The sequence below is a fragment of the Xiphophorus couchianus genome, chromosome 11 (assembly GCF_001444195.1).
Source record: "Xiphophorus couchianus chromosome 11, X_couchianus-1.0, whole genome shotgun sequence".
Taxonomy (NCBI): domain Eukaryota; kingdom Metazoa; phylum Chordata; class Actinopteri; order Cyprinodontiformes; family Poeciliidae; genus Xiphophorus; species Xiphophorus couchianus.
The window spans coordinates 29512342-29536413 of NC_040238.1; the positions used below are offsets into that span (position 1 = coordinate 29512342).

At 37.6% G+C, this 24072-nt stretch overlaps 3 protein-coding genes and 1 non-coding gene across 5 annotated transcripts; 2 read left to right on the forward strand and 2 right to left on the reverse strand.

Moving 5' to 3' along the window:
• Positions 1-2561: 2561 nt before the first annotated feature.
• On the forward strand, positions 2562-4809 carry medag (mesenteric estrogen dependent adipogenesis). Its single transcript, XM_028032270.1, has 5 exons — positions 2562-3227; positions 3324-3460; positions 3679-3794; positions 3893-4060; positions 4146-4809. Exons 1-5 carry the CDS (start codon positions 2998-3000, stop codon positions 4167-4169), a joined length of 675 nt encoding a protein of 224 aa, XP_027888071.1. The 5' UTR covers positions 2562-2997; the 3' UTR covers positions 4170-4809.
• On the reverse strand, positions 4590-8900 carry alox5ap (arachidonate 5-lipoxygenase-activating protein). The gene is made up of 5 exons (XM_028032271.1): positions 8672-8900; positions 8509-8590; positions 6826-6896; positions 5933-6014; positions 4590-5858 (listed from the first exon to the last, which is right to left on the reverse strand). The coding sequence occupies exons 1-5, from the start codon at positions 8742-8744 to the stop codon at positions 5696-5698; spliced, it is 471 nt and encodes a 156-aa protein (XP_027888072.1). The 5' UTR covers positions 8745-8900; the 3' UTR covers positions 4590-5695.
• A 1157-nt stretch (positions 8901-10057) lies between these two features.
• trnae-uuc (transfer RNA glutamic acid (anticodon UUC)) lies at positions 10058-10129 on the forward strand. Its single transcript has one exon. It is a non-coding gene; the product is annotated as a tRNA-Glu (tRNA).
• Positions 10130-10386: 257 nt separating this feature from the next.
• Positions 10387-23155, reverse strand: uspl1 (ubiquitin specific peptidase like 1). 2 transcript variants are annotated; one of them, XM_028030417.1, is made up of 9 exons: positions 22943-23134; positions 19999-20155; positions 19506-19628; positions 17392-18244; positions 15952-16062; positions 14864-14993; positions 14368-14493; positions 13447-13607; positions 10387-12431 (listed from the first exon to the last, which is right to left on the reverse strand). In XM_028030417.1, exons 2-9 carry the CDS (start codon positions 20122-20124, stop codon positions 10813-10815), a joined length of 3249 nt encoding a protein of 1082 aa, XP_027886218.1. In that variant the 5' UTR covers positions 20125-20155; positions 22943-23134; the 3' UTR covers positions 10387-10812. The 2 variants fall into 2 exon arrangements, with proteins under 2 accessions (XP_027886218.1, XP_027886219.1); XM_028030418.1 differs by lacking the exon at positions 19999-20155 and having other exon boundaries at positions 22943-23155.
• Between the last annotated feature and the right edge of the window lie 917 nt (positions 23156-24072).

Here is a 24072-nt window from a genome sequence, read left to right on the forward strand (position 1 = left end):
CTGGGAACTGCATAATGAAGAAGGAAGTGCAAAAAAGAGACACCTATTAAAAATATGATCACACATGGTGTGATGCTAGATAAACCAAGTGATTTAAATTGAATTGGTTGTTGCTACTACATGGTCCTGTTTCCAAAAAACAACCAAGACATGTATTTTTTCCTCATCCTGTAAAACATTTAAATACAAAATCATAACAAGTTTGTTTGTCTATTTTCTTTCTGTTTCCTTCAGGCTAAAATGTCTGGGTGATGTGACTGCTGCTGATTCAGGGTAACCTGTGATCTAAACATGTGTTGGTCAAACCAACATAGATTTTCCTTTCCTTTTGTGTAGATATCGGGAACAGTCTGTTGTGTTAGATGAAGTGGTAGAGCAATAAATCATCGGGGTTGTTTACACAAAGTTGGGCTGCAGAGCTAACAGGTAAGGTAGATTCAACAGTGTGGCAGTTCACTTTGGATCATGTTTCATGGGACAGATTGTTTACATGAAATATCACTAATATTGTAACACAAAAAGGTCCTCATGTGACTCATTCCTTAAAAGTTTTATTGTACAATTGTCCGACTTTGTTTAAAAGTCTTATGCTGTTTTTTTAATTAGTGAAACAATACAATTTAGCTAAGGAATAGGATTTTTAATTTCAAGTTGAGCATTGATTTGTTTAGATGTCCCATAGATTGCTTCAGGAATGATAGAGAATATAAGTTTAACATTATGCTTACAATTAGTGTAAGTATAATGCTAATTAGAATAATTATTTTTGTCAGTTTCAAGTTATTTTGAAATTGGTTTCATTATCACTGAAACCAATCCCTCGTTAACAGATTGGTACCAACAATTTGGTCTATGTGTGTAAATGATGCATGTGAATTAGTAATGAAAAATTCTGAAGTGTGTGCACAAGGACAGGCTATAAAACACACAGGTGGTTTGTCAAACAATTGTATTGTTTTCCAATATTACCAGCATTATAGTTGAATACATACACAAAAGTAGCTGGATCATAACAAAATCACGTTTCACTAAAGATCTTACAGGAAGTGGAAGGGTTGCAAAAAAACAAGATTGTTTGCAAAGGGTAAGGCTGTAAGATAAAGGGGTGAGCTGTCACTTAATCCACACATGGCAAAAAATCTATGGTTATAAAAATACTGTAAAAAAAAATTATCCTTACAGATTTCTTTTCTTTTACACTTAAATGTTTTAGATCATTAAACACCCAAAACAGTTTTTCCAGATCAGAATTTTATTAATAAGAGGAAAAAGCTACCCAAACCATGCTAGCTGTCTGCAAAAACATATTAATCTCTGTGATAAATCAGAAATAAACTGTGATTTACCACCAGTCAACATTTAGATTACTGCCAGACCTGTAGGGAAAAAGAAGAAAACCCTGGATTTTAGTTGGAAGAGTGGACAACTTAATAATTGCAATTACTCCTGCAAGTCGCACCCTGCACCGATAGTGAAAAAAGCTGCACTAATACTTCTACTGGATTTCTAAAGCACATGTGAACTGATATACAATCGAAATTAACTTTTACACAATTTAAATTTTCCCATAGGTTTCACAAAATAAGCAAGAGTTGAAGTTTATGTTTAAGTGGATTTCTCCACTTAAGAATAGATGGCTCTTTAGTTTGCTTTGTAGGAGGGTTCTTTTTTAATAGTGACAGCATTGCTAAAGTCATGAAGCTATTCAAATTGAGTACACAAATCATGAATCAAAGCATTGCAACAGCACAGTCACATTTCACGGAACAGATTGTTCACATGAAGGATAAGAGACATATTAGTGTCAATAATAGCGCAGGAGAGAGTTTACTCTACTTGTTCATCTTTGTTTAAGAATTTTCATTTGTTATGGGAACTGCATAATGAAGAAGGAAGTGCAAATAAAGAGAGACCTATTAAAAGTATGATCACACATGTCAATAAAGTAATTATTGGAAGTTCTGTGCATTTAACTGAATCAACCACTCTGATTAATATACTTTTGAAGATATAGAACTGTAATGAAATAATTTGAAATAATGTTCGTGTTGTCGTATTGTGTTAAAAGTGTTTCAAGATTTATGATTTTCATAGAATACAAGGCTTTATCCTGCCACAAATTCCAAATTCTTAAGATTCTGAGGTTCATTGAATTTGATAATAAGATAAAACACATTTAAGATAATGCCGGTCTACTATCACAACCTGAACAGCAGTTTAGAAAACAAAACATTTGCATTTACAATTTAAATAACTTAAATTCTAAGCTAAAACTATAAGTACTGTGATATTTAAATTTGACAGCAAGCTTTGTTGCCAAAGTTATTTAATTTTTCTTCCTTAATGATGCTCCTAGCTGTTTCATTAATTAATGATTTCTTGCCTGTCCTTTCAGTTATTTATTATGTATAATTTCTATTACTTTATCAATAAGTTGATTTCCAAAGACGTTGATTTCCACTGTATAATTTCAATATCAGAGTAAAAGCAGCTGAATAAATTTTTTGTTTTGTTAAAAACTATGATTTTTCTTCTACTTTATACACTGCTTTGTGTTGGTTTGGAATGTAAAGTAAAAATATGACACCTGATTTGAGAGTTTAAAATGCTGTTTTCTGTTTTTAATGCCACCCTGGTTAAGTGACCATTCCTCTCATCAAAAACGTTCATTGGTAAACAGTTTGAATACTCTAGTGCTGTACCTTTTTTTGATGTTCTATTTTCCAACAACGTTTTCTTCTACTTTTTTCACTCAGACCATTTTAATTGAAATAGTCAACAGCTTGATTTCCATTTTTTTTCTTAATGACTAAATGCTTCTTCCTCTTTTTTGTGCTATATTATGTCCGTGACTAAATCCAGGCTGTGAGTCTTTATTTTGGTAGGCAGGATCCGGAAGTTGCGTCATGCTTGGTCGCGGCACTCATGAGAACAACTATATAAGAGTTCTTCGTGCTGCAGCTGACTCAGTTATCCTGTAAACAATTGTAACGGCGCATGACAGAGAAGCTTAGAGACAGGCAGCGGGACACCATGACGATAAACACACTACCCAACGGGACCACTGTGACAGAACTGGGTCAGTTTCTGAAAAACCCACCGGAGGGTTTCACCGTGAAGGCCGTGGGCTCGGCTTACCAGGTCCAGTGTGGAGAAGAGAACCTGGTTTTCATCGATAAGTTTCACTCCGGGGATTTTGATGTAGTTTTCCAGAACTCACTAGGAAGGTGAGTAACAGACACACTCATTACACAGAATAAAGTATTCAATAAATCTGCACAAATGAGACTCATTGAATCTTGTTTTTCCTCCCTCTCCTATAGGAAACTTAAAATGCACAATTTGTGGGAGTATACCAGCATGAGGAAAAGTCTGCTGTCCAAGAGGATCTATGTGTTGGTTTCTCTCTGCGATCAAAGCATGCAAGAAACCAGCAAGAAGGGGCCCATAAAGCCCAGAGGTAAATCTCCCTTTTATCCTGCAGCTGGGCTAGTTTCAGTGTTTTTCATTTGGTTGCATGCACCGGTTTAAATGACTCATGTTGGGCAGCTTGCAGCTGGGTGGAGTAATTGGCATAAAGTCAGCACAGAATTGAGGTCACTTGGACATTTTTTTGTGTGTGTGTCTAACTACAAACTCCTACTTGTCCCTATTTAAAATGTTTTCCATTGTTTGCAGCTCTGCAGGAGTACGTGTTGTCCGTCAATGGTGGGAATCCGATGATGAAGTGGCAGATGGAGAAAGGCCTGGACTGGACCATCTCCTCTGTGGGGGGAGAGAGCTACAGGGTGGAGGTAAACTCAACTGTTTTTATTTGTTCTGTGTTTATTCTTAATTTACTGCAGCTGCAAATTATTTTTTATAACGCAATGTGGCTCTTCTTCCATTTCAGATTGACTTGAGTGAAATCTTGCAGAGTTTGGCTGCTGAAGGCCTCATTGCTGAGAACCTGATGAAATATAATCCGACATGGAAAGATGCCTCCTTCACCCTTAAGTACTACTCTGATGCCCTATTTGACTTCCCTCACTGGTTGGGCCACAGCAAAAGATCATTTCAGGCAAGTCAGCTGTTCTTATGCATTCCTAATCATAAAATTTACATTTAAGTGTTTTTTTATTTAACCCTGGGCTTTATTTTTACAGCTGAGACTGATGAGAAACAGATGAGGGAGACCATAAGGATTGTATCTGCTAAGTTTCCCAGCATCTGTTGCTGCACATTTTTAAGAAAACTGAAGAGGAGTGTTCTCATCAGTGAAGGAGAAGCCTATCAGTCGAACTCTGCTGTTTTGTCAGGAGTTTGGTATTTGAACTACTGGCTTGGAATTCATCTGCTGTTCAGTGGGTGGAAAAGCACCAGAAAAGAAAATGTGGGATGCCTTTGACATTATAGTCATACATGTAAATAATAATAAAAAATTTACATGTACGTACATATATATTTAAATTATTTCATTCTCCAACTGGGTTCTGCAGTTGTATGTGCTGTACAGTGATTGAACATGTTTGGAATGTTTTTGTTTCACTTGTGTTTATTTTTCTTAAATTTGTTGAATATTTTTATATCATGAAATAAAACTTTTCACATGTGATTAATGCCTTTTAATTCTGTGACTTGTAGCTTGAATGTGGGATATGAAAAAGAGCATTGAACTTAAGTAATGAAGCTATTGACATGAACTTCACAGATGTTCGTAATAACCCAAGTAGTACTACTTAGAAATCAACATGACAACTTAGTCTACAATTTAAAGTGGAGCAATATGGAGGGATTATTAAAACTACTTGGAGAAATAAATCAAGAGCTCATACTATTTGACAGTTTATCCCTTTATAGAAACTAGTACCTTACATTGGTTAGGAGGAATTTGAACTACTTCTGTGAACCCTGATCTCCATTTCTGCCTGTTCAGCTTAATTCTAGTTTAGCCCATTCAATTAGCTGTGTTTCATTTGTTTTCTGAGACCATTAGCTAAAATCCACCCTAATTTGATTTATATATGTTCCCATCATCAAACCTTACAGTTCTGTTTTAGTGATGCGGAGTAAAATTTCTCCACCAAATTGCTGTCTGTTCTCATGGACCAACAGGACCAGCTAGTGCCAGCTAGTGTTTGGTGGTCGTTAACTCTTGGACAACTTTCCAGATTATTTTAACTATTCTGCTGAAAATCTTGTGACGAGTACTTAGTTGTGGCTGGTTTATGGTAAAATTCTTTTCACCCCAAGGTTGTTCCGGTAATCTATGTTTACTGGAACATTCAGCAGTTTAGAAACACATCTGTGATTAATTCGTTCAGTAGGTTCTGGAACATTGAGGTTGTAATTCTTGATTCCCACTTCTTGCATGCTGGAAGTAATCTCTTTTATGGGTTTTAATAGGGATTAAACCAGTTATTTGTTGCTGATAGGGAGTAGTGTTGCTTTTTAAGTGCTGACAGATTTCTGCAGCGTTCTTAGCTGTCTATGCCTTCTTTTAAGCTAATTTTTGTTGTGTTCAATTGCTATTCCCTGTGCCATTAAGCTTTATTACAACTAGCTGAAATTATAGACTTATTTTTTGTATTATGCATATGTGTGAATTATCTGTGTTACATGTCAATAGCCCCATTATTAGCGATAAGAGATATTCACTGCTAAAAACACTGACATGTTCAGTACTTATGTTCCTCCCTATATGTGACATGCTGAGCTATGGGAGGAGCAGGAGAGCAGATGCAGCATTTGTGATGGTTTCTACGTATTCCTTGTAGTCGCTGCCATAATAGCGCCACAGCAGGTAGTTGAAGACGCCCACAATGCACATCAAGGACAGGAAGGAGATGATGCGTTTTCCAAACAGGTATCCAGGAGTGCTGTGCAATAAAATAACTAGTCAAAAATGATTTCTTTATACATAATAGATAACTCACTGGATAAACTGGCTTACCTTTGAGAGCTCTGTCCCAGATATCCAATGAAATACTTCTGTCTGACAAGAAGGTAGATGATCCCGGCGAAGGCTGCAGGGGCTTGAGGAAGCGATAGGGCAAAGAAGTTGGATTTATAACTTATACAAACTTTTTGTTACACTTACATGACCTACTATAGCATAAATGTAATGACAAGTGTACAATTTGAGAGCCCAGTAAATCTACTAAGTACTTGATTTTTTTTTATCTATATTTTAGAAGCTCTTAATTATAACATTAAGATATTACCGTAGTTGCAGGGGTGCTTCCAGAAAGATTTGGATGGCGTAACAGATGGAGGCCACAAATATTACAAACGTCAAGCCTCATACATAATTTCTCAAATTTAATTTCAGCATGCTGCTGTAATGGAAATTAAAATTCTAGTATAATTTGAGTAGTGTTCAACATTTCATAAAGCTTTGTATGAATCAGTACATAAATGTTGTGAACCCTTAAAGCTCGTCCTTTCCCCATTTATAATCATGCTTAAAAAAACTAATTTAAAAAGTGGCTATTGTTTGTGCCACTGAGACTATTGCCAATCATTTGATCTGCTAATTTGTGTGTAGACACTGCAATATACATTAAGTATGCAATCAGATATTGAGATTTTCTTTTAATTCATTATGCCAAAAAAGATTGTCAAATAATATGTTTGACTATAGTCCATGTTTTACAGCTAATTGTAAGTGTCACATACTAAAAAAGGTACACTCTGTTTTGCTGCAGCTGGAAATGTTGAATAACATGATTCCAGTAAACATAAAAAGTATTCCTTGTTAACAGAACTCCTCTCAAATGAGTCAGACCCCCATGCCTGTAAAAATGAAGGACAAAAGCAAGCCTATTGACTTAGTTTAATCATTACCTTGACTGAGACAAACTCCTGCACACCACATCACTGCCAGAAAAGTGGGGTAGGCGTCCATGCAGTTCCGGCTACGATTAAGCAAATTGCATTTGTTAATTGTATTTGTTAATTAGAAATACAATTGTTAGAAAAACAAAATGATAGAAATACAAAAATCTCTCTACCTACAGTGCCCAAGACAAGACAAACAATGAAATATGTTAAGATTGGACAAGTTACAACCATCAGAGAACACATTATTGGCAACAGCTGTAATTAACTAAGGGGAAATAATTTGCAATGATGGGCTGAAGAAATCGCTAAAGGGTTGCAGAAAGTTGCAGCAATAAAAATGAGTTAATGGCTGTGGGGTAAAGCTTTTTAAATGCCCAGTTGTAGTAACTAGGAAACATAATTGTCATAGAGTCTAAAGCTGCACACAAGAAAAACTGAAAGTACACTGTTGGTCTACAGAGAAAAGCATGCTAGTTAAATTAGATTTTGCTTTTCCAATATTTTATGTGGTCAATCCTAAAGTGAAAGGTTGTAGTTTCATATTTATGTTCAGATTGAGTCATGAGTTTAAACTTTAATGAATCATGAGAGCAAAGCAATAAAACAAAACATTGATCTGTGAATCAAAGGTTTGTAAAACATGCCCCACCTATCAAACAGCTAGACACGCCTTCTCAATCAGTTCAATGCAAAGTTGTCTCTGAACTTTTGACTGATCATACATATGATTAATTTCAAAAGATTTGACCTTCTGCTTGGAAGGATTTCTGTTTTACATTTAAACTGGTTCTTTTCCTAGCACAAACTCAGCTTTTAACTGCAATGATTTTTAACAGTGTTCAGGAAGAGACTATTCCAGAACCCTCTATAGACAGGCGAGGTAAGGTGAGGCACAGCCCTTTTATATGCAGGCCTATAGCACTTTTTTTAGCAGCAAAGTGATTCAAAGTGTCTTACATAATTGGACGGAAAATAAAAATAACAAAAAAGCAAAACAACATGACATTGCAGTGGCAAAGTAAGAAAAAACAATGACAGCTTGATGTTCTATTTGTGTTTGTGTATCTAAGGTTTTGCTAAGTGTATCTGCTACGCAGACAAAAGAGAGGATATGATTTGAACATTTTCTGTTAAAACAGGAAGAGTGTTGCCGCTTGTGGACTAATGGAGTAACCGGAGAAAAGTCTGTGTTGTAACTCACTCCCAAACAGTAGATATAAATACTAAGCAACAGAGAAAATCTAAAAAAAATCATCCCCTAAACAGGATTATCATCTAGTTCAAGTTTTGTTAGTGTTATGAACTTCTTTTTATTGAAGCTATTATCATTTATTGGATATTTTCACCCAAGTGAGAATGCAAATTAGGTTTTTTGAACCAAAGCCAATACAAGTTTTAAACTAAACATATTGCATAGGTACTTTTTAAACAAAAAATATTTACATAAAAAGCAAAGTAATAAAGGTGGCTTGTAAATTACTGGCTATTTACAAGCTATTTACAGCCAATTTTTTTTACATCATTTAGTTTAGGAAACTAGGAACAGCCTCCCAGTGGTGGGTAATATTTAGAGTAATTTAAATAAAATTTAAACCTGACATTACGCAAAGTAATCTTATTGTATTTCTGGTTTAATTGCTACTTTATGTTAACAGAGAGATTAAGAGTTGAGAAAAGGGCACTCACTTTGCACAAGACACTCGCTCAAAAGCAGACGTGCTCATGTTGCGGTTCTTGCATTCCCTCTCAACCTTTTGAGCAAAAAACACTGAAAACACAAACAGAAAACTGTTATACAGTTTAGAAAACAGTTTTTAAAATTCCTTAAAAACTATTGTCTTTATCTCACCATTCTGAAGAACACTGATGAGCGTGACGATGACCAGCAGGTAGATATTTTCCACCACTTTGCAGGACTCCATTACAAAATCGTAGTTTCTCGATGGACTCTGAAGCTGGGGAGGACAACGCTGCTCTTTCACATTCAGGAACGTTTATTTAAATCCAGACATATGTATGCTTCTCTTATTGACAATATGAACGCTACTATTGCACCCCCAGCAAACACACAAAGATTCTAACTTCCTCTTTATGTAAATGATGCTCTGGCTCAACACAGAGGTCTGTGTATCTGTGTGTGTTTATGTGTGAGATTGCATAGAGTTCATCCACCAGTACACTTGTTTATTCATCCTTTGCAAATTTTGTTCCCATCATGGCAGATCATTTTAATTTCTGGGGAAATTTCTGGAAAATAGCGATTATATTTACTTGGCAGGAGTCATGTTGGGCCCATTGGTTTTATTTAGGAAAGCATCTATTTCATTCCCATATAATGTAGTTCCTCTACATCTGGTAGACCAAGACAGAAAGAGCATTATTTTGGAAATCAAATTAAATTCAAAAGTATTTTGTGAAATAGAAGTAAATGATGCAAATGAATACTTCTTCTTCTTTCTATTCTGAAATGATGGATTGATTAGTGCACTGTGAAATGTTAAAATACTAGGAAGTTGTTTTGTAACCTAACCATGTTTTTAAAACTTTACCTGTGTGGTGTGTTCCTTGACTTTCATTAAGTTTCTTCACAAATATTCTCCAACAACCATGTGAGGCTTTAAAAGAATAGCTGGATTCATACTGAGATTAAATCAAAAGTGGATTCCATTAACGAATTAGTTGACTTTTCAAGGCAGCGTGGTTGCAGTGGTTTTTATTGTGGGTTGCCAGAATAATTTGAATCGTGGATCTATTACATTTCTGAATGTTATATTGACTACAAATGGAAATGTAATTTATACAAAAGCAATGAGGAAGTGAGCTGCGTGAGTCAGATGACTTAGCTTTAATTTTAGTCAAACAGCGCCTGCATGTGGAAAAACTGCTTCCTTTGTTCTTTCTGTTTTAAAACAGCCTTGACATTGCCTTCTGTATAATTAACAGAAGGCAATGTTAATTGTTCATGTTCATTTTTCAACATGAATTTAAGTTTTATACACAATAGCAAACTCTTCTTGAATGAATACCTATTATAAATCCCACCGCATGAAGTGTCTGGATAAGACTGACAAAGAAGCCCGGACCGAAATGAAATTTAAAAAGCGAAAACCTGCGATCTATTACTGACCTGTCGCATTCAAAGCACTACACTGAGGACACGAAGTCAAAAAAAATGAAATCGGAACCCGGATAATATGAATATTTTCCCTTTGACGATGCCTTGTGCTCAACTGAGTCCCATATGGTCTAGCGGTTAGGATTCCTGGTTTTCACCCAGGCGGCCCGGGTTCGACTCCCGGTATGGGAACTTGACGTTTTGCTGTGTGCTTTATTCTGCAGCTTTCATACCGACTTACTCAGTCCCAAAGCAAAAGTGGCAATGCTTCACGACACTCTTACCATATATATTCCTTTATTTAATCAGGTAAACCCCGTTGAGATCTAGATCTCATTTTCAAGAGGGACCTGAGCAAAAAATTTGCAATACATAGCAAGACTTCTGAATGTTTAACTCGTTTGTGAACACTATATGTATACTGAATTATGAAGTAAATGCAACTTAAATCAAAAGCAGTATAAATACTTTATTACATTAACAGCTGGCCAAAGGTTGATAATTAACAAATGAACAAGAAGTTTAAATTATTTTAATGACATTAAAAACCTCTCAGCTTCAAGTCACTTGTAAAAAAAACAAATTATAAAAATGTTTCAACCTTTAACCAGGCTTCTGTGTGATCTTTTTGCATACAGTACACAAGAAAAACAAAGTGCAATGTTTGAAAAGGGTAAAAAAAAAAATCATGATCAAGTTTATTTGCTGTAAAATTGTAGTCGTACACAAACATAAGGACTCCTATGTAAATGAAGAAACAGGCGAGGCAGCTTACAAAGTCATTTCATATGATTTTACAGTTAACTGTGCTTGTAGCCTTCAGGGTAACGAAAAGTAAAAATCTAAAGTGCACCAACGTCCTCGATCTGTGTCGGTCAGCTTAAGAAATCAGAGAAAAACTCAAACTCCTCCAGGAAGTTGTGATCTTCATGCTGAGTTGTTCGATAGTTAGTTGGAGTCACAGCTCCGGCACCGCTAACCACACAGTCCAGTTGGTTCGCCCCGTCCTGCCCGCTAACCAGCATCTCCAGGAAGCCAGTGCTGTCCGGGGAAAGGTTGCTGGCTGTCGTTGCCGGGGACAACAGGTCAGAGCAGGCGGAGCCGTCGTAGGTGCTGGAGCTCACGGTGCTTGGAGAGTTGAGGTCGGTGCTGTCCGGTCTGAGGTGGGCCCCTCCTCCAGTTCCCAGCAGTTGGTTCAGTTTTGCCAGCTTCTTTTTTTTAGCTTTAAGCTTCTTCAAGAGTTTGTATCTGAGGGTTTCAGTGTCACCCAGACCTGAAGAAACCTTTGAGCTTCCCGGTGTTTTAAATGAAGATATTTCAGTGAGCCGAGGAGACGTACTAGGCGTCCATGTGACAGGGGCTGGGTGGTTAGACGAGATAGCTGGAGGTAACGAGGATGGAAGAGGAATGACCGGGTTGGGATTCTTTGCACCAAAACCACCGTACATCTCTGCAGCTTTTGGTGGGAGACCCGTACGTTCTTCTGTACTGAGTGGAGGTCTGGGGACTCTCGCAGGAATCGGGGGCTTCTTCACCGGTTTGGGAGTGGAGTGAACAGGATGAGATTGCTTCACTTCAGATATTACGCCATTTTGTGTGGGAGGAGGATGTGAAATGTTTTTATGAGATTGATTAACAGGGTGTCTGCTTAGTATGTAAGACCAGCGATCTTTCTGAGTCAAGAGCGGAGGGGAGTTGTTAATAGAAGACACAGTGGATGTCTGCTCTGTAACAGCAGCTGTGTTACTTTGAGCAGGGCAAACCAAAGGTTTGGGTGTCTCAGAGGGCTCAGGCGGAGGATCTTTTTTACCTTTCTGCCTGCGGACGGTTTTCCTAAGGTTAGGTGTTCTACTTCGTCGTTTTTTTGCATTGGGCACAAACGTGGGATCACTCACCAAGTTGTCCGACAACTCTGAGTCACATGGGCTGCTGCTGGGAGCAGACTGAGCATCAGTGTTGTGACACAAGTTGCCCCCTGCTGCAGGGACGGAGCTGTCGGATAAAGAAGAAACTACGTTTTCAGTAATCACAGGACTACTTGGGTCTTCTGCTTGTTGGGTTTCCTTTACAGGGCGCATCTCAGACTGAACCGAATCAGGCTGAAACTCCACCAGGGTGAGTGTGATTAAATCATCATGTGTAAGGCCCTCAAAGGTGTCAAGCAGGGTGGAGTCACCTATCGATGTGTTGACATCAGCTGAGGTGCTGCAGTCTCCTGACAGAGCGCAGACAATATCGGTGTCGTTGTGAGAGGTAAGAAAAGACTGATCTGGAGTCTGGGTTGGTAGTTCTTCTGTGCTCAAGTCTTTCAAACTGGGAACCGCTTCAATGTCAGCTGAAGGAGGTTCTAGCAGCACCTTGGACAGAGAGCAGAAGGACGGCTGCGTCTCCTCTTCCTCCTCCCAGAAGACAACATGGATTTCCTGAGTGGGGATCTGCAAGTGCTGGTGGGTCTCACAAGCATTTTTTAAATCATCATACTCCAGCCATGATCCTGAAGGAATAAACATGACAATTAGACATGGGTCAGGTTAAATTAACGCAGTGCTTCTCAATTTCAGTCCTTCTGGCCCCCCTGCTCTGCATGTTTTAGATGTGTCTCTATTCCAGAACAGCTGATCCAAATGGTTGCATGACCTCTTCTGCAGCCATCAAGTACTGCAGAAGGCTCTTAATTAACTACAGATTCAATCCAGGTGTGTGGTAGAAGAGAAACACCTAAAACATGTAGGGCAGAGGGGCCTGGGGACCAGAAATGAGAACGACTAAAATAACAAAAGAAATGTGGTTGATAATGTATTAAACTGATACAGAATTATGCAAAAAGTGTGAAAAAAGATCCACAAAACTGAACAAAAGATTAAATTAAACCTTTGTTATTGCACACACTTTTATACCAGTTCCTTGTTCTGCTCTTTATGGAGTATCTGGGAGCATAATAAGCCGACAAATAGCATTTAAATTAGTTGGGTGGGTAGTCGACCTGCAGTCAGCTACTTGAAGCTCGCCAACCTTCACTGTAAAATAGTGTTTGTGTAATAAGAGCGATCAGGGGGGTTTTTTTCTTCTTTTTTTTGCAACACCAAGTAATTACAAACAGTTGAATTTGGAGGATATTTTTAGGTTTCTTTCAACCAGCTGACAGGAAGCGCACAGCGAGAACAGCCTCCCTTAAGATGCTGCATTTAAAATCCTACATCCACAACAGAAATCTAGAGCGCAAAAGAACTGAATTTAAAGACAAAAACAAAATCAATGAATACGAGGACCAATGGCCAGATGGGGTAATGAATGAATGAATCAACAGGAGATAGATCAATGACTGACAAAATAGATGAATGATGGGATGAATTAAAGGGTAAATGGATAAACAACATGAGAGATTGATTGATAGATGGACAACTAGATGTATGTAGAAATACAAAGACAATATAAGATTCACAAATGTGAGTTGGAATCTGACTCGCAACCTTCAGATTTCTAGACAACCACTAATCCTTAACACCTACCATCTTCATTGTAAATCCAGGTGATGAAGTGCTTCAGTTGTTGGCTGTACTGGATAACAGCAGTCACTGAGTAGCGTTTCCCCTTGAAGCTGAAGGCGTAGTTCCTGATGTTGTTGTGAGGAAGCCCCTCCACGAAGTGCAGTGCAAACACTGGAGGTACACTGCAAAAAGACACGAGGAAAAACAAGTCTGAGACTGAATCAAGTTACTAAAAAACAAAACCTGGTAGGTGTCCATTAATTTTTTTTTAGAAATGTTTATAAAATATGAATTTGTATTCAGCACTGAAAACTCCATTACCACAGTTAAAACAGATAATGGCAGCATCATGATGTGGGGATGGTGATGATGTTATCTATGACCTTTATGTTGAATTGTATCAAGCCAGGCACTTTGTTGAACTTACTTCAGCTGCTACTGACCCTTAGACACGTTTGATAAGTGCAGGGCTGCAACTAACAATGACTTTAACAATCAGTTTGTTTATTCTGACAATCGGATAAAATAAATTGGCACATTCTATACATTTTTCATTTAACTACTTAAGCAGTCTTGTACCATATTAGAAATACATAGAAACATGCAAATAAATAAGCATATCAATTTATTGTGTTAAAAGGAAGATAAACATTTTACAATAATGCAAAACATAGCATTCCTTTAGTGAATTTGAACTGTCTATATATATATATACTTAAGCCAGTTTTGGGTTAAGTACTGCTGTGAATATGTTTTTTTAGTATATGGCCATTTGTTTGAGATTGTATACTCTGGTTAATTAATCAGTTACTAAATTAGTTGACAATTATTTCAATAATATTAATCGTTTCAGCCCAATCCAGGCGTTTGGCAGAAGAGAAACACCTAAAACATGCAGGGCAGGGGGGGGCCCTGCATGTATAGATAAATATGGAGCTTTACCTCTCCAGTAACATCGTCCTCCTCTCGTTCTTCTTGCAGCATGCATTACAAGGAGCTAAATGAGCTGCATTGAGAGGAGTCCAATCAGGCACAATATTTGTGAAAGTTGGGAGAGCTTTTTCAACCCTGAAGAGGAAAACAAAAATAGATAAAACAAATAGAATAATCCTTTAATTTATTGAAACAAAAATCAGTAAATTAATATGTTAAACTGAAGGACTTTCAAGCAGAAAAATGTCTAATATTTATCAGCCACAATCCAACTTAGTACCAACATTCGTTATAACATATAACGTGCAATGAGAACTGTGAGGGAAATTATTCCAAGTTCTCAAAATTACACAAAACATTAATACTTTAGAAGGATAAATTAAAATTCTAATTTAATATGGTTTTAGATTTTAAAAAATGAATTAGATCTAAGAGTTTTAAGCTTAAGGATGTTTCCCTTTAAGGCTTCTGTTTGATTTATTGCACATAACAAACCATCACCCACCTTTCTTTCGTGATAGCTTTGCATGCACTGCACTTAAACTCCCAGAGAAAAGTTGCTTGGAAGAGACGCTCCACCCAGGAGTCCAACTTGAGCAGAAGAGGCATGGCAAAAACAGGAGTTTCCCTCTGACCTGAAACACACAAACACACACATAGCTCAGAGAAAGATTGCATGTCTAAGATCTAATTTAAACTGTAGCTGCACACCATTTCTGAATACGTTTAAACAAACAAATGTCAACAGCCTCAATATCTTAAAGCCAAATACAAAGCCTCTCCTGAACCTCTTCTGTCTGTATCAGCATGTTTTTCTTTTCCTTTACTTTGAGTATTCAAGAAAAAAAATGCTTCCACCCTCAAACAGGGCAAGATGTGTCATGTTTCATAATAACTGCTTTAAAAGCTCAAATTCAGCCTTTTACATTGATACAATGACTTATGATGACTGGTTTTAACTGTCAAAGAAGCTCGACTGAAGTAGAAAAAAACATCTGGCTTAAGCTGTTACGACATCTTAAAATGTGGATCATAATAGCTGTTTAAGTCTGGTTCATTCTCCAGATTCTTAAATGTGTAGCGTTTATCTGTTTTATTATATGCAAGTATAGACATGATGGGGATTTCCAATCATACCACTCAGGGAGAAGACAAGTTCTGCTACCCAGAGATGAACAAGTTTTGGTCTGAAATGTGCAGATTGACCCCAGAACGACCCCAGACAGACTGAAAGGCCACTCAACAAGAAAAAAACCCCCCTTTATGCACACAGGGACCAAGACCTTCATTTCTGGAGACATGCTGGAGACATGCTCTGTGATCTGATTAAACTAAAGTCAAACTGTTTGGCCATAATGACCATCGTCCCTCTTGTACGTCTGGAAACACTATCTCAATTGTAAAGCAAATAGATGGCAGCATCATGCTGTGGGACTGTTCCGCTGTAGGCGTAACTGGTGCACTTCAGAAATTCATGAAGAAAGAAGATTATGTGGAAATACTGAAGCAACATCTAAAGACATCAGGCAGAAAATTAAAGCTTAGGGAAAAACAATAACACAATACCAATGGAGAAATCTAACATGGTCTTACCCAGTTTGCAGTGCAGTTTGGGTTGCAGTAGCTTGAAAACAGACATTCTGAGATTCTGCAGGTCAACATGGGCGTTTTGCAGCACGTGACTCGGCACCCGGGGAACACCATCTAACCAGAAACAAAAATCAGTCAAAACAAACACAGTCAGGTCCTGCATTATGGTTTTAATAACACACTCTGAACAACTGGAACATCTCCCAAAGAAGGAAGATGCAATCTAAGCAATAAAATGAACCGTCACTTTTGTGTTTCAGTTCTTTAAATGAAGGTCCAACAAAAACAGCAATCTTCAAAAACAATCCTTAAATTACGCAACAAGCGACATACTATTAAGGCCACAGTTGGTAACAAATGCATTTTTTACACATTTATTAAAACTTTCACTATATTCCGACAGTATAACATGAGACAGATAATCTCGGGGGGAATCAAGCTCCTTTGCTGGTTCCCATGGTTATTGTTAATTACAATTAATTAAGTAATGAAAACTGAAACTGAAAAAACATTTATGTTAACTGAGAAAAATAAGTGATAATTAATAGGGAAAAACTATGACTAATTGGTACTACATCATGTGTTTTTAAAACTAAAACATAGTGAAATTATAAATGTAATATTTCATTTTTGCATTTAAGAATCTATTTATTAATCCCCCCCACACAAGCAGTTTACGTCAGGTATTGGCAAATTACGGCACTCCATAATCCTCCTGGCAGCACTTATGCTAATCCACAAAATGGTGACACCAGAGTCATTTAGTTGTATAACAATAATTGAATAAACTTTTTGAAATGGTATCTTCTGTAGAGTATTAATTACCCAATCGATGCATACATAACCACAATACTATGACCTTTGTGAATTCTGTGCGTAAAAATTAACTGAAGCATAAAAAAGTTAAACTACCGTAACGAAGAAAAACTAAACTACAATATTTAACTAATAAAAACTAGAAAACACACTAAAAACTAATTAAATCTAACTACAGTATATCAAACAGAAAGTCACAACAAAATAAAACTTAACTATAATGAAAAACACACAACTGTTATAACCCTGGTGAGCAGCATGTGACTGACAGCGCTGTGACCCTCCTTCTGGCTCTGATTGGTTGTTCCTGGCCAATCAGAAACAACCTGCTATGTTTTTTCTGCAGATGTCAGTAGGACCACAAAGAGGCAAATGACAGTTTTTCACAGAATATCTGTCAGGACATGGTGAGAGTTTTAACATCTATGTCGAAAACATATTAAAAACATAACTTATGTGTAATTCTCACACTTCCATGCTGTATATGCATTAAATAAAATTACCTTCGTCAGTTTGCTGATGTTCCTGGACTGCAGCACAGATGCCTTCATGTTTTCTCAGCAGCTGCCACATAACTTATGTGTAATTCTCACACTTCCATGCTGTATATGCATTAAATAAAATTACCTTTGTCAGTTTGCTGATGTTCCTGGACTGCAGCACAGATGCCTTCATGTTTTCTCAGCAGCCGCCACACAGACGAGCGCTGAGGCTGATGTTCAGGTCGAAGTTTTCTCAAGCTCTTACAGTTTACCAACACAGCCAGCAGAGAGTCCAGCCAGCAGAGGTTGTTGCTGTTTCTCCACAGAAACTGTTTTGGAACAGAGACAAATTTGTCCAACGAATCTCGACTCTCTGAACGGAAACCGTTAACGTCTCGACATGGGAAGACGTCCGCCACGAGGGATTCCTTCATTGTCGGCTCATTGCATAGAGGCGATGGGGTTTTGATATTATCTGGATAAATGGCCTGACTGGAATTGGATCTGCTGCATGTGTTTGATGCTGGAACATTGTTCTGCTTTGCTGCATCTGGGTAGACAAGGTGCGGAGAGAGAGAAGGGGGCTCGGCTTCATTACTAGCCAACAAAACGTCTGAAGACGATCCAACAGAACTGGAGCATGCAGGGGGAGCAGGATCATCTCTGTCCTGAACATCTTTATCGTCCCAGTCCGCTGTCTTGACATCTGGACTTTCCTTGTGGTATCCATTCACCATTTCACTTCCAGTGTTTGGGCTTCCACTGTGGCCATTTGTCACAGAGTTTAAAGAGCAATTCTCTAGAGAGCTGACAGGCACGCAAGAAACACTCTGTGGTCGGCGATCGCCATGTTCGCTTAGTCGCTGCCATTTGAGCGGAGATTCAATCACGTCTTCCACAGCCAAGGAGTTTTTCCTTTTGTTCCCAACCGAAGGCTCCACAGGATCCAGGCTAGCCAAAACATCCTCCAGGGGCCGAGTAACCAGTGGGAAAAGACACTATATGGGAATATATACACCTTTATTAACTACAGTCAGGAAAACAAACATACTGTATGTACTACACAAACATGGACAGATTGGATGGAATTTATTGTAAAGATCAGAAAAATCTAAAAATGAATGTGCTATTGCAGTAAAATAGTTTCACACTAAGAAAAGAAATCTTAATTTGGAAATATTGATGCTCTTGTCCCAACATACACACCTGACCAGAACTGTGAGACTAGCAAAGAAATGACAAGTATTCATATGTTGTTCTGGTAATAATATGAGAATGAAAATGAAACAAGAAGAAACAGGAGCAACAGATTATGCAAATAATGAAAAGCATTTAGACTCACACCGGCTGTTCATCAGCTAATTAAAAGTTTAATTCCACAAGCCAAACAATAAATAAATTATAATCTGCACACATATTTAGCAATGTCATGCTTCCTAAATGGAAAAGATAAAACACAACACAAGTGGGATACCTTAGCAACCAGATAGAAGAGCAAAGTCTTCTAACTAAATCTAATAATTTAAATATGTTTATATTCCTCATAAACATTCTTTTTTTTCCCTACAAACCAAGCACAGCTCTTCAACTTTAGCAAAAACATATGTAGGTCCATACAAAGTTTGAAAAAAATAAATAAATCTCTCTTTACATTTTTTGGAGCATGAGCTGAATTTGCTCTGTTTACTTGCTGAGGCAGAACCAGCTAAAACATAGCTGAATACTCACTTTTCCAAATAGATGCAGCATATTTGGAATTTCATGCAGGATCAACTTGTCCTTGGTCTGATTTTCAATTTTCATGCCCTCTTTTACTCTTCGCCACAACTCTAGCAGTGAGCTTTGGAGTTATTTTTGGCTCAATTACTACCCTTGCTCATTGAGCGTGGTGACAAGATAAATATCCAGTCTTGTGACTGGTGGCAAAAATAAAATAGGTCTCTGTGTCACAACATATTTGAACCTCTGGGAAATATAGTCAGGTTTTACTAATTGGAAGTTCCTAGAAACTCTCAATATAAAGTAAATAAATTACCAAATAAAATATTATGTAAGAGGATTGGTTAAAGATATAATTTTGTTAAAATTATTTCCTAACATTTCTTTTTTTTTCTACAAAAGTCTTGATTTTTCAATGTCAGGTTACATTACTGCAGTAACAGATTATTTTCATTTTAAGGCTTCTTACCCATGTTTACCAGAATGCCAACATGCATGTCTTAGTAGATGTGTTTGTGTGTAAACAGTACTGAAATTTACCTGTGCGTTTGTGCAGAGGGTTATGGATTCCTGGAGATCGATCCGGTAGGAGCGTAGGGCAAAGGTCAACCCTTTGGAGTTACACCAAGGACAGTCCTTCAGTGAAGCAGCTCTTTCCTGAACCTACAAAACAAAAATCAAACATTCACAATCTCACAGGTAAGCAAAGATGTCAGGTTAAGTAGATTGAAAGGTGGGAAATTGTTTTATTTTTTGGTTTACACTTTGAAAGTTTGAATAGATAGCAATAGTTCATGTATGTAAGAACAGAAAAGTAAAAAAAGAAAAGAGAAAGTGAGACATTAGCCACATATTTCAGACAAACAATACTTTCGCCTTTTACCATCAGATTTCCAGTTATGCTTAATTTTATTTTTCATTCATTGTTTCTTCAATTAATTTGGATTGGTACTGTCCAGTCACAGTGTCTCTCTCAAATACAATTCAGCTTTGCGCAAGTGACAACAATGAGAGGAAACTGAGTTCCACTGACTTTTCCCAAATACCCCGCCTGCGGTGAGGCCAAAGCCTCCAAACCAATGCCTTCGCCAGTCATTGGCAAACAGCTATCGCTCCTTGGTTCCACGGCTGCCCGTTGCCGCTCAGAGCATATCACCATGTCACTGCAGCCTGGCTCATGGTCAGAGGAGCTGAGGGGGAGGATACAAATAAGCACAGAGCACAGGTTAAAAAGTTATGAAAATGCATGGGAAAGGAGGTTAGGTTAGAAAGATAAAAGGCAAAAAGAAGCTTTTTCTATTTCTTGAATAGTTGGTCCCGTCTTTTTGACCTCATCTCGTACATAAAGGAACTGAAGGAGCTATTGCTGCGCCTGGGTCTGTTTTTCCATTATTGCACAGATTTTTTTGCAGCTGCAGCATAGTGTCTGTGTTTAGATGCATCTCTCTCCTACATGAAGCCACTGAAGAAGCTACACTTGATTAGCTTTTTCATTTAGTACTCCAGAGTCAGTGCATCTACATTTTGTGTGTGTGCATCTAATCTGTCTCCTCCAAACGCCTGAGTCTGGGCTATAGCTGCTTGTTTAGCAAAAGGGATTGCTGCAAAGTTAACAACACAATGCAGTCAACTAGTCACAAGTTTATTCAGGAAAAGTGATTGCTGTAAAATGTGTGACTTAATGCAGATGGCTGCCTTTCCTTGAATAAAATGAATGAATACGAGGCTGTTTCTGTAAAACAAAACTAGAGATGACATTTGTTGTGAAGTGGTGCTTTAATATAACCAACTGCACCTAAAGATAAGAAAGGGGCAGTCATGTATTACTTTAATCTCTAGCTACACAGTAAAAACTCAGATCACTATGGCATCTGATTGAAACAGTTTTAAACCTCAGCAACAGTATGAGCAAAAGAACAAAATAAAGCATGTTTTATAAACATTTAAAAATCTTGATATACCTTCATACTGGTGTTGGGCTGATGTTTGCTAAGACATGTTTCAAAAATGTTGAACCTCTACACCAGGGCTGCCCAAAGTCAGTCCTTGAGGGCCAGCATCCTGCATGTTTTAGTTCTCTTCCTGGTGGTAATAATCTTTTCAGCATGTCAATGTTCTTCTTAGACCTTCTAATGAGCCATCATTTGATACAGGTGTGTTAAACCAGAGGGAACTAAAACACGCAGGATGCCGGCCCTCCAGGACCGACTTTGGGCACCTCTGCTCTACACATTTGTTATCTGCATGGTGCAATCAAATTAACAAGTACACGAGTATCTCCATTGAAAAAACTCCAAATTGGTAAGACTATTTTTCTATAATTAACTAACCTTGGTTCTTGAATGTTCTATCCATTCTCAAATTATTGTGCCATTATTAGTAGATGGCTTGGCTACAAATATTTTAGAGAGATTGTGCTGCATGTTATCTATCATTTACTAATGAGAGTGTGTGCATTGTTTAGGGCATATAATGAGTTTGTTACACACCTTTTATACAGTAGCACTAATAGTTTTGTTTAGTACAATGACAATAAAGTGCAATCAAATAACAGGTATTATTTATTCATCCATAATTCAATTTTCTAGACCTGATTAATACTTGCAGAGGTTCAGGAGGGTGGTGGTTTCTTTTTCCAGCCCTTAATGCTTGAGGCAGGATACAGGTTATTTAACACTTTATAAACAACATACATGTCTATGTCCAGGTTGTTTTAATGATTTGTTTTATATTGGGTTTTTTTGGAATGGCCAATTCTGACCAGAATGCTCATGCTGGCTTAACATCAACTTTCTTGCATTGAATAACACTTTTCCTCATTGTCCCTCCATTTTTAGGGAAGCCTGTCTTACTTTTTGTTTTTGCACCTTTACGTCTTCTTAATTGTAACTCACCAGGCTCCAGAGTCTATAGAGAAGATGTTACCTGATCTGCTGATTTTATTCTAATAGAGTTCTGTCATAATATTGACTCCAAAGTTTGTAAAAAGGTTAAAAAAAAAAATCTAAGAGTAAATGAGTGGACATACAATTTGTGTCCACTGGTGGTTCATGAAAAACACTACAAATCCAGTTTCCTGCTGTCCATGGTACTGGACAGTCAGCTTAACATAATTTGTCTGTTTAAAAATAATAATAAAAAATACTATTCTAGGAGGCCACAGTATTATAATGTGTCAATTAGAATATAAAAGCATCACTATTATTTAGGAAAGTTGTAGAAACTTCTGCTATTATCAATTAAAATCATATCAAACAGTCAAATAACGTTAAAATTGACAAGGTACTGAATATTACTTTTAAAGTGTTAAATAACATCGCATGCACACCGACGTAATGTGTTGGTTATTTTAAAATAGATCGTGTACAAAGTGCACCTGAATGAACCATGAGGATCTTCTGCGACCATAAAACTGTTCTGAATTCAGACAGCATCTGTAAGCGGCCTATGCCATGATTCTACAGGAAAGGCAATATCGTCAAGTTATAAATTATAAATACGACAAAAACTAAGCAGCTTCCATTTTCAGAATCATTTAGTGTCTGAGCACATCAACATAACCCTCTTTATACCTGGAACAACTACTCTATTTGTTTAACTCAGTGTTCAGACTACAAGAAAAGCAGTTTGAATTAATGCAGCAGCTGGAAATAATAACAAGACGACTTATTGAATTAATAATTCCTTACTACCTTAAGTGTTACTTGTTTGTAGGATACAGAGTGGAAAATAAGGGCCACTACACTTTTCCACCTGTTCATGACTTTAACTATATAGCAGCACACGAGACTGGTACACTACAAAATTACATGACTTTTTAAGCTTGTTTTGACTCTTAATGCTGTAGAGTTTAATTAAACTCTACAGGTTTAACGGATAACATGCAATTTTGAAGGATAGCACGTTGCTAACCAACTAGCTTTGTTAGCTTAGCCGCATGCACGTTTTTCTCTTCAATTATTCAAAGCAATACATACCAGAACCCGCGTTAAACTGGGTTTAATTCGGTGATGTTTAATAAATAAATCCATCCACGCAGCGTTTAACTTTTTATGCCCGTCGGTGCAGAGACTCCATGTGCATCTCCTGACAAACTCGCAACAGAAACGTTCTCCTTCCGCCCGCCGCCGGTGTTGTGCGTCCGCCTTTGTCTTCCCCCTTCGTTGAATGACGGCGTCAGCTGGACTCCAACTGGTGGATCGGTGCAACTGCAAGAGCTCAACTTATTGTTCATATCAACTTAACACTGCACAGCATATCAAACCAGACCCAACCGGTTTGGCTGAATTAAAAAGCTCCACCACGTTTAATGACGCTACATATCATTGCTACTGTAAACTGATTACTTGACTTCCTGTTTTATAAGAGCATGCTATATGTGTTTACATTTCTGAATGTAAAATAGAAAAATAAACTAGCATTTTACCCCCCCCCCCTGCAAAAAAAATTATTTTACAAAATAGTAATAATTTTTTACATGTTTGCTAACTTTGAAAGCAAAATAGATTTTGTTCCACTATCAGATCTTGTTACCGTAGATCAGAACCAGTGGACTGAATGGAAGAAACTACTGAAATGCTCTTCAACTTTGTTACAAACAGATAAAATCTCTCCATACACACTCTGTTTCTGGCTTTGCAAATGACTATATATATATATATATATATATATATATATATATATATATATATATATATATAATGTGTGTGTCATGTGTCATCTGCTTAAGAACGGATAGGTGGGGGTGGGATGGGGTCTACATATGTCGCTCACTGTGTGTCTACTTCCATTGTGCCTTAACTCCCCCATCACACATTTACAACACATTCACAGACGTGCAAAGTCACACACAAACACCTCCCTTAACCCAATCCCGCCTCTTGCACTTGCCCTCCTCCCTTCAGCCCCTCCTGTATCTGCAGCTCTCCTGTCCTCTATTTTCCTCTTGATGACAAAATGAATTTGCATATTTTTCCCAGGGAGTGCTCATTAGAATGCATAAACATGAGCCGGCTATAGCTTTCTGCCGTGGCATCTCCTGATGCAAAGTGAGGCACAGACAGGCAGCATCGCAGGAAGACATGTGGCCTGAGTCTGGGTTGTGATT

Bases quoted from the DNA above. Each gene is read 5' to 3' on its own strand.
- medag (XM_028032270.1), top strand. From the start codon at position 2,998: ATGACAGAGAAGCTTAGAGACAGGCAGCGGGACACCATGACGATAAAC. The intron at 3,461-3,678 runs GTAAATCTCCCT...CATTGTTTGCAG, and splicing joins GGGGCCCATAAAGCCCAGAG to CTCTGCAGGAGTACGTGTTG. The intron at 4,061-4,145 runs GCAAGTCAGCTG...TTATTTTTACAG, and splicing joins ACAGCAAAAGATCATTTCAG to CTGAGACTGATGAGAAACAG.
- alox5ap (XM_028032271.1), bottom strand. From the start codon at position 8,744: ATGGAGTCCTGCAAAGTGGTGGAAAATATCTACCTGCTGGTCATCGTC. The intron at 8,591-8,671 runs GTGAGATAAAGA...TTGTGTTTTCAG, and splicing joins CATCAGTGTTCTTCAGAATG to TGTTTTTTGCTCAAAAGGTT. The intron at 5,859-5,932 runs GTAAGCCAGTTT...TTTATTGCACAG, and splicing joins CTGGGACAGAGCTCTCAAAG to CACTCCTGGATACCTGTTTG.
- uspl1 (XM_028030417.1), bottom strand. From the start codon at position 20,124: ATGGTGATATGCTCTGAGCGGCAACGGGCAGCCGTGGAACCAAGGAGC. The intron at 14,994-15,951 runs GTAAGACCATGT...TGTGTGTTTCAG, and splicing joins CAAACTGCACTGCAAACTGG to GTCAGAGGGAAACTCCTGTT. The intron at 13,608-14,367 runs GTAAAGCTCCAT...GTCTTTTTGCAG, and splicing joins AGGACGATGTTACTGGAGAG to TGTACCTCCAGTGTTTGCAC.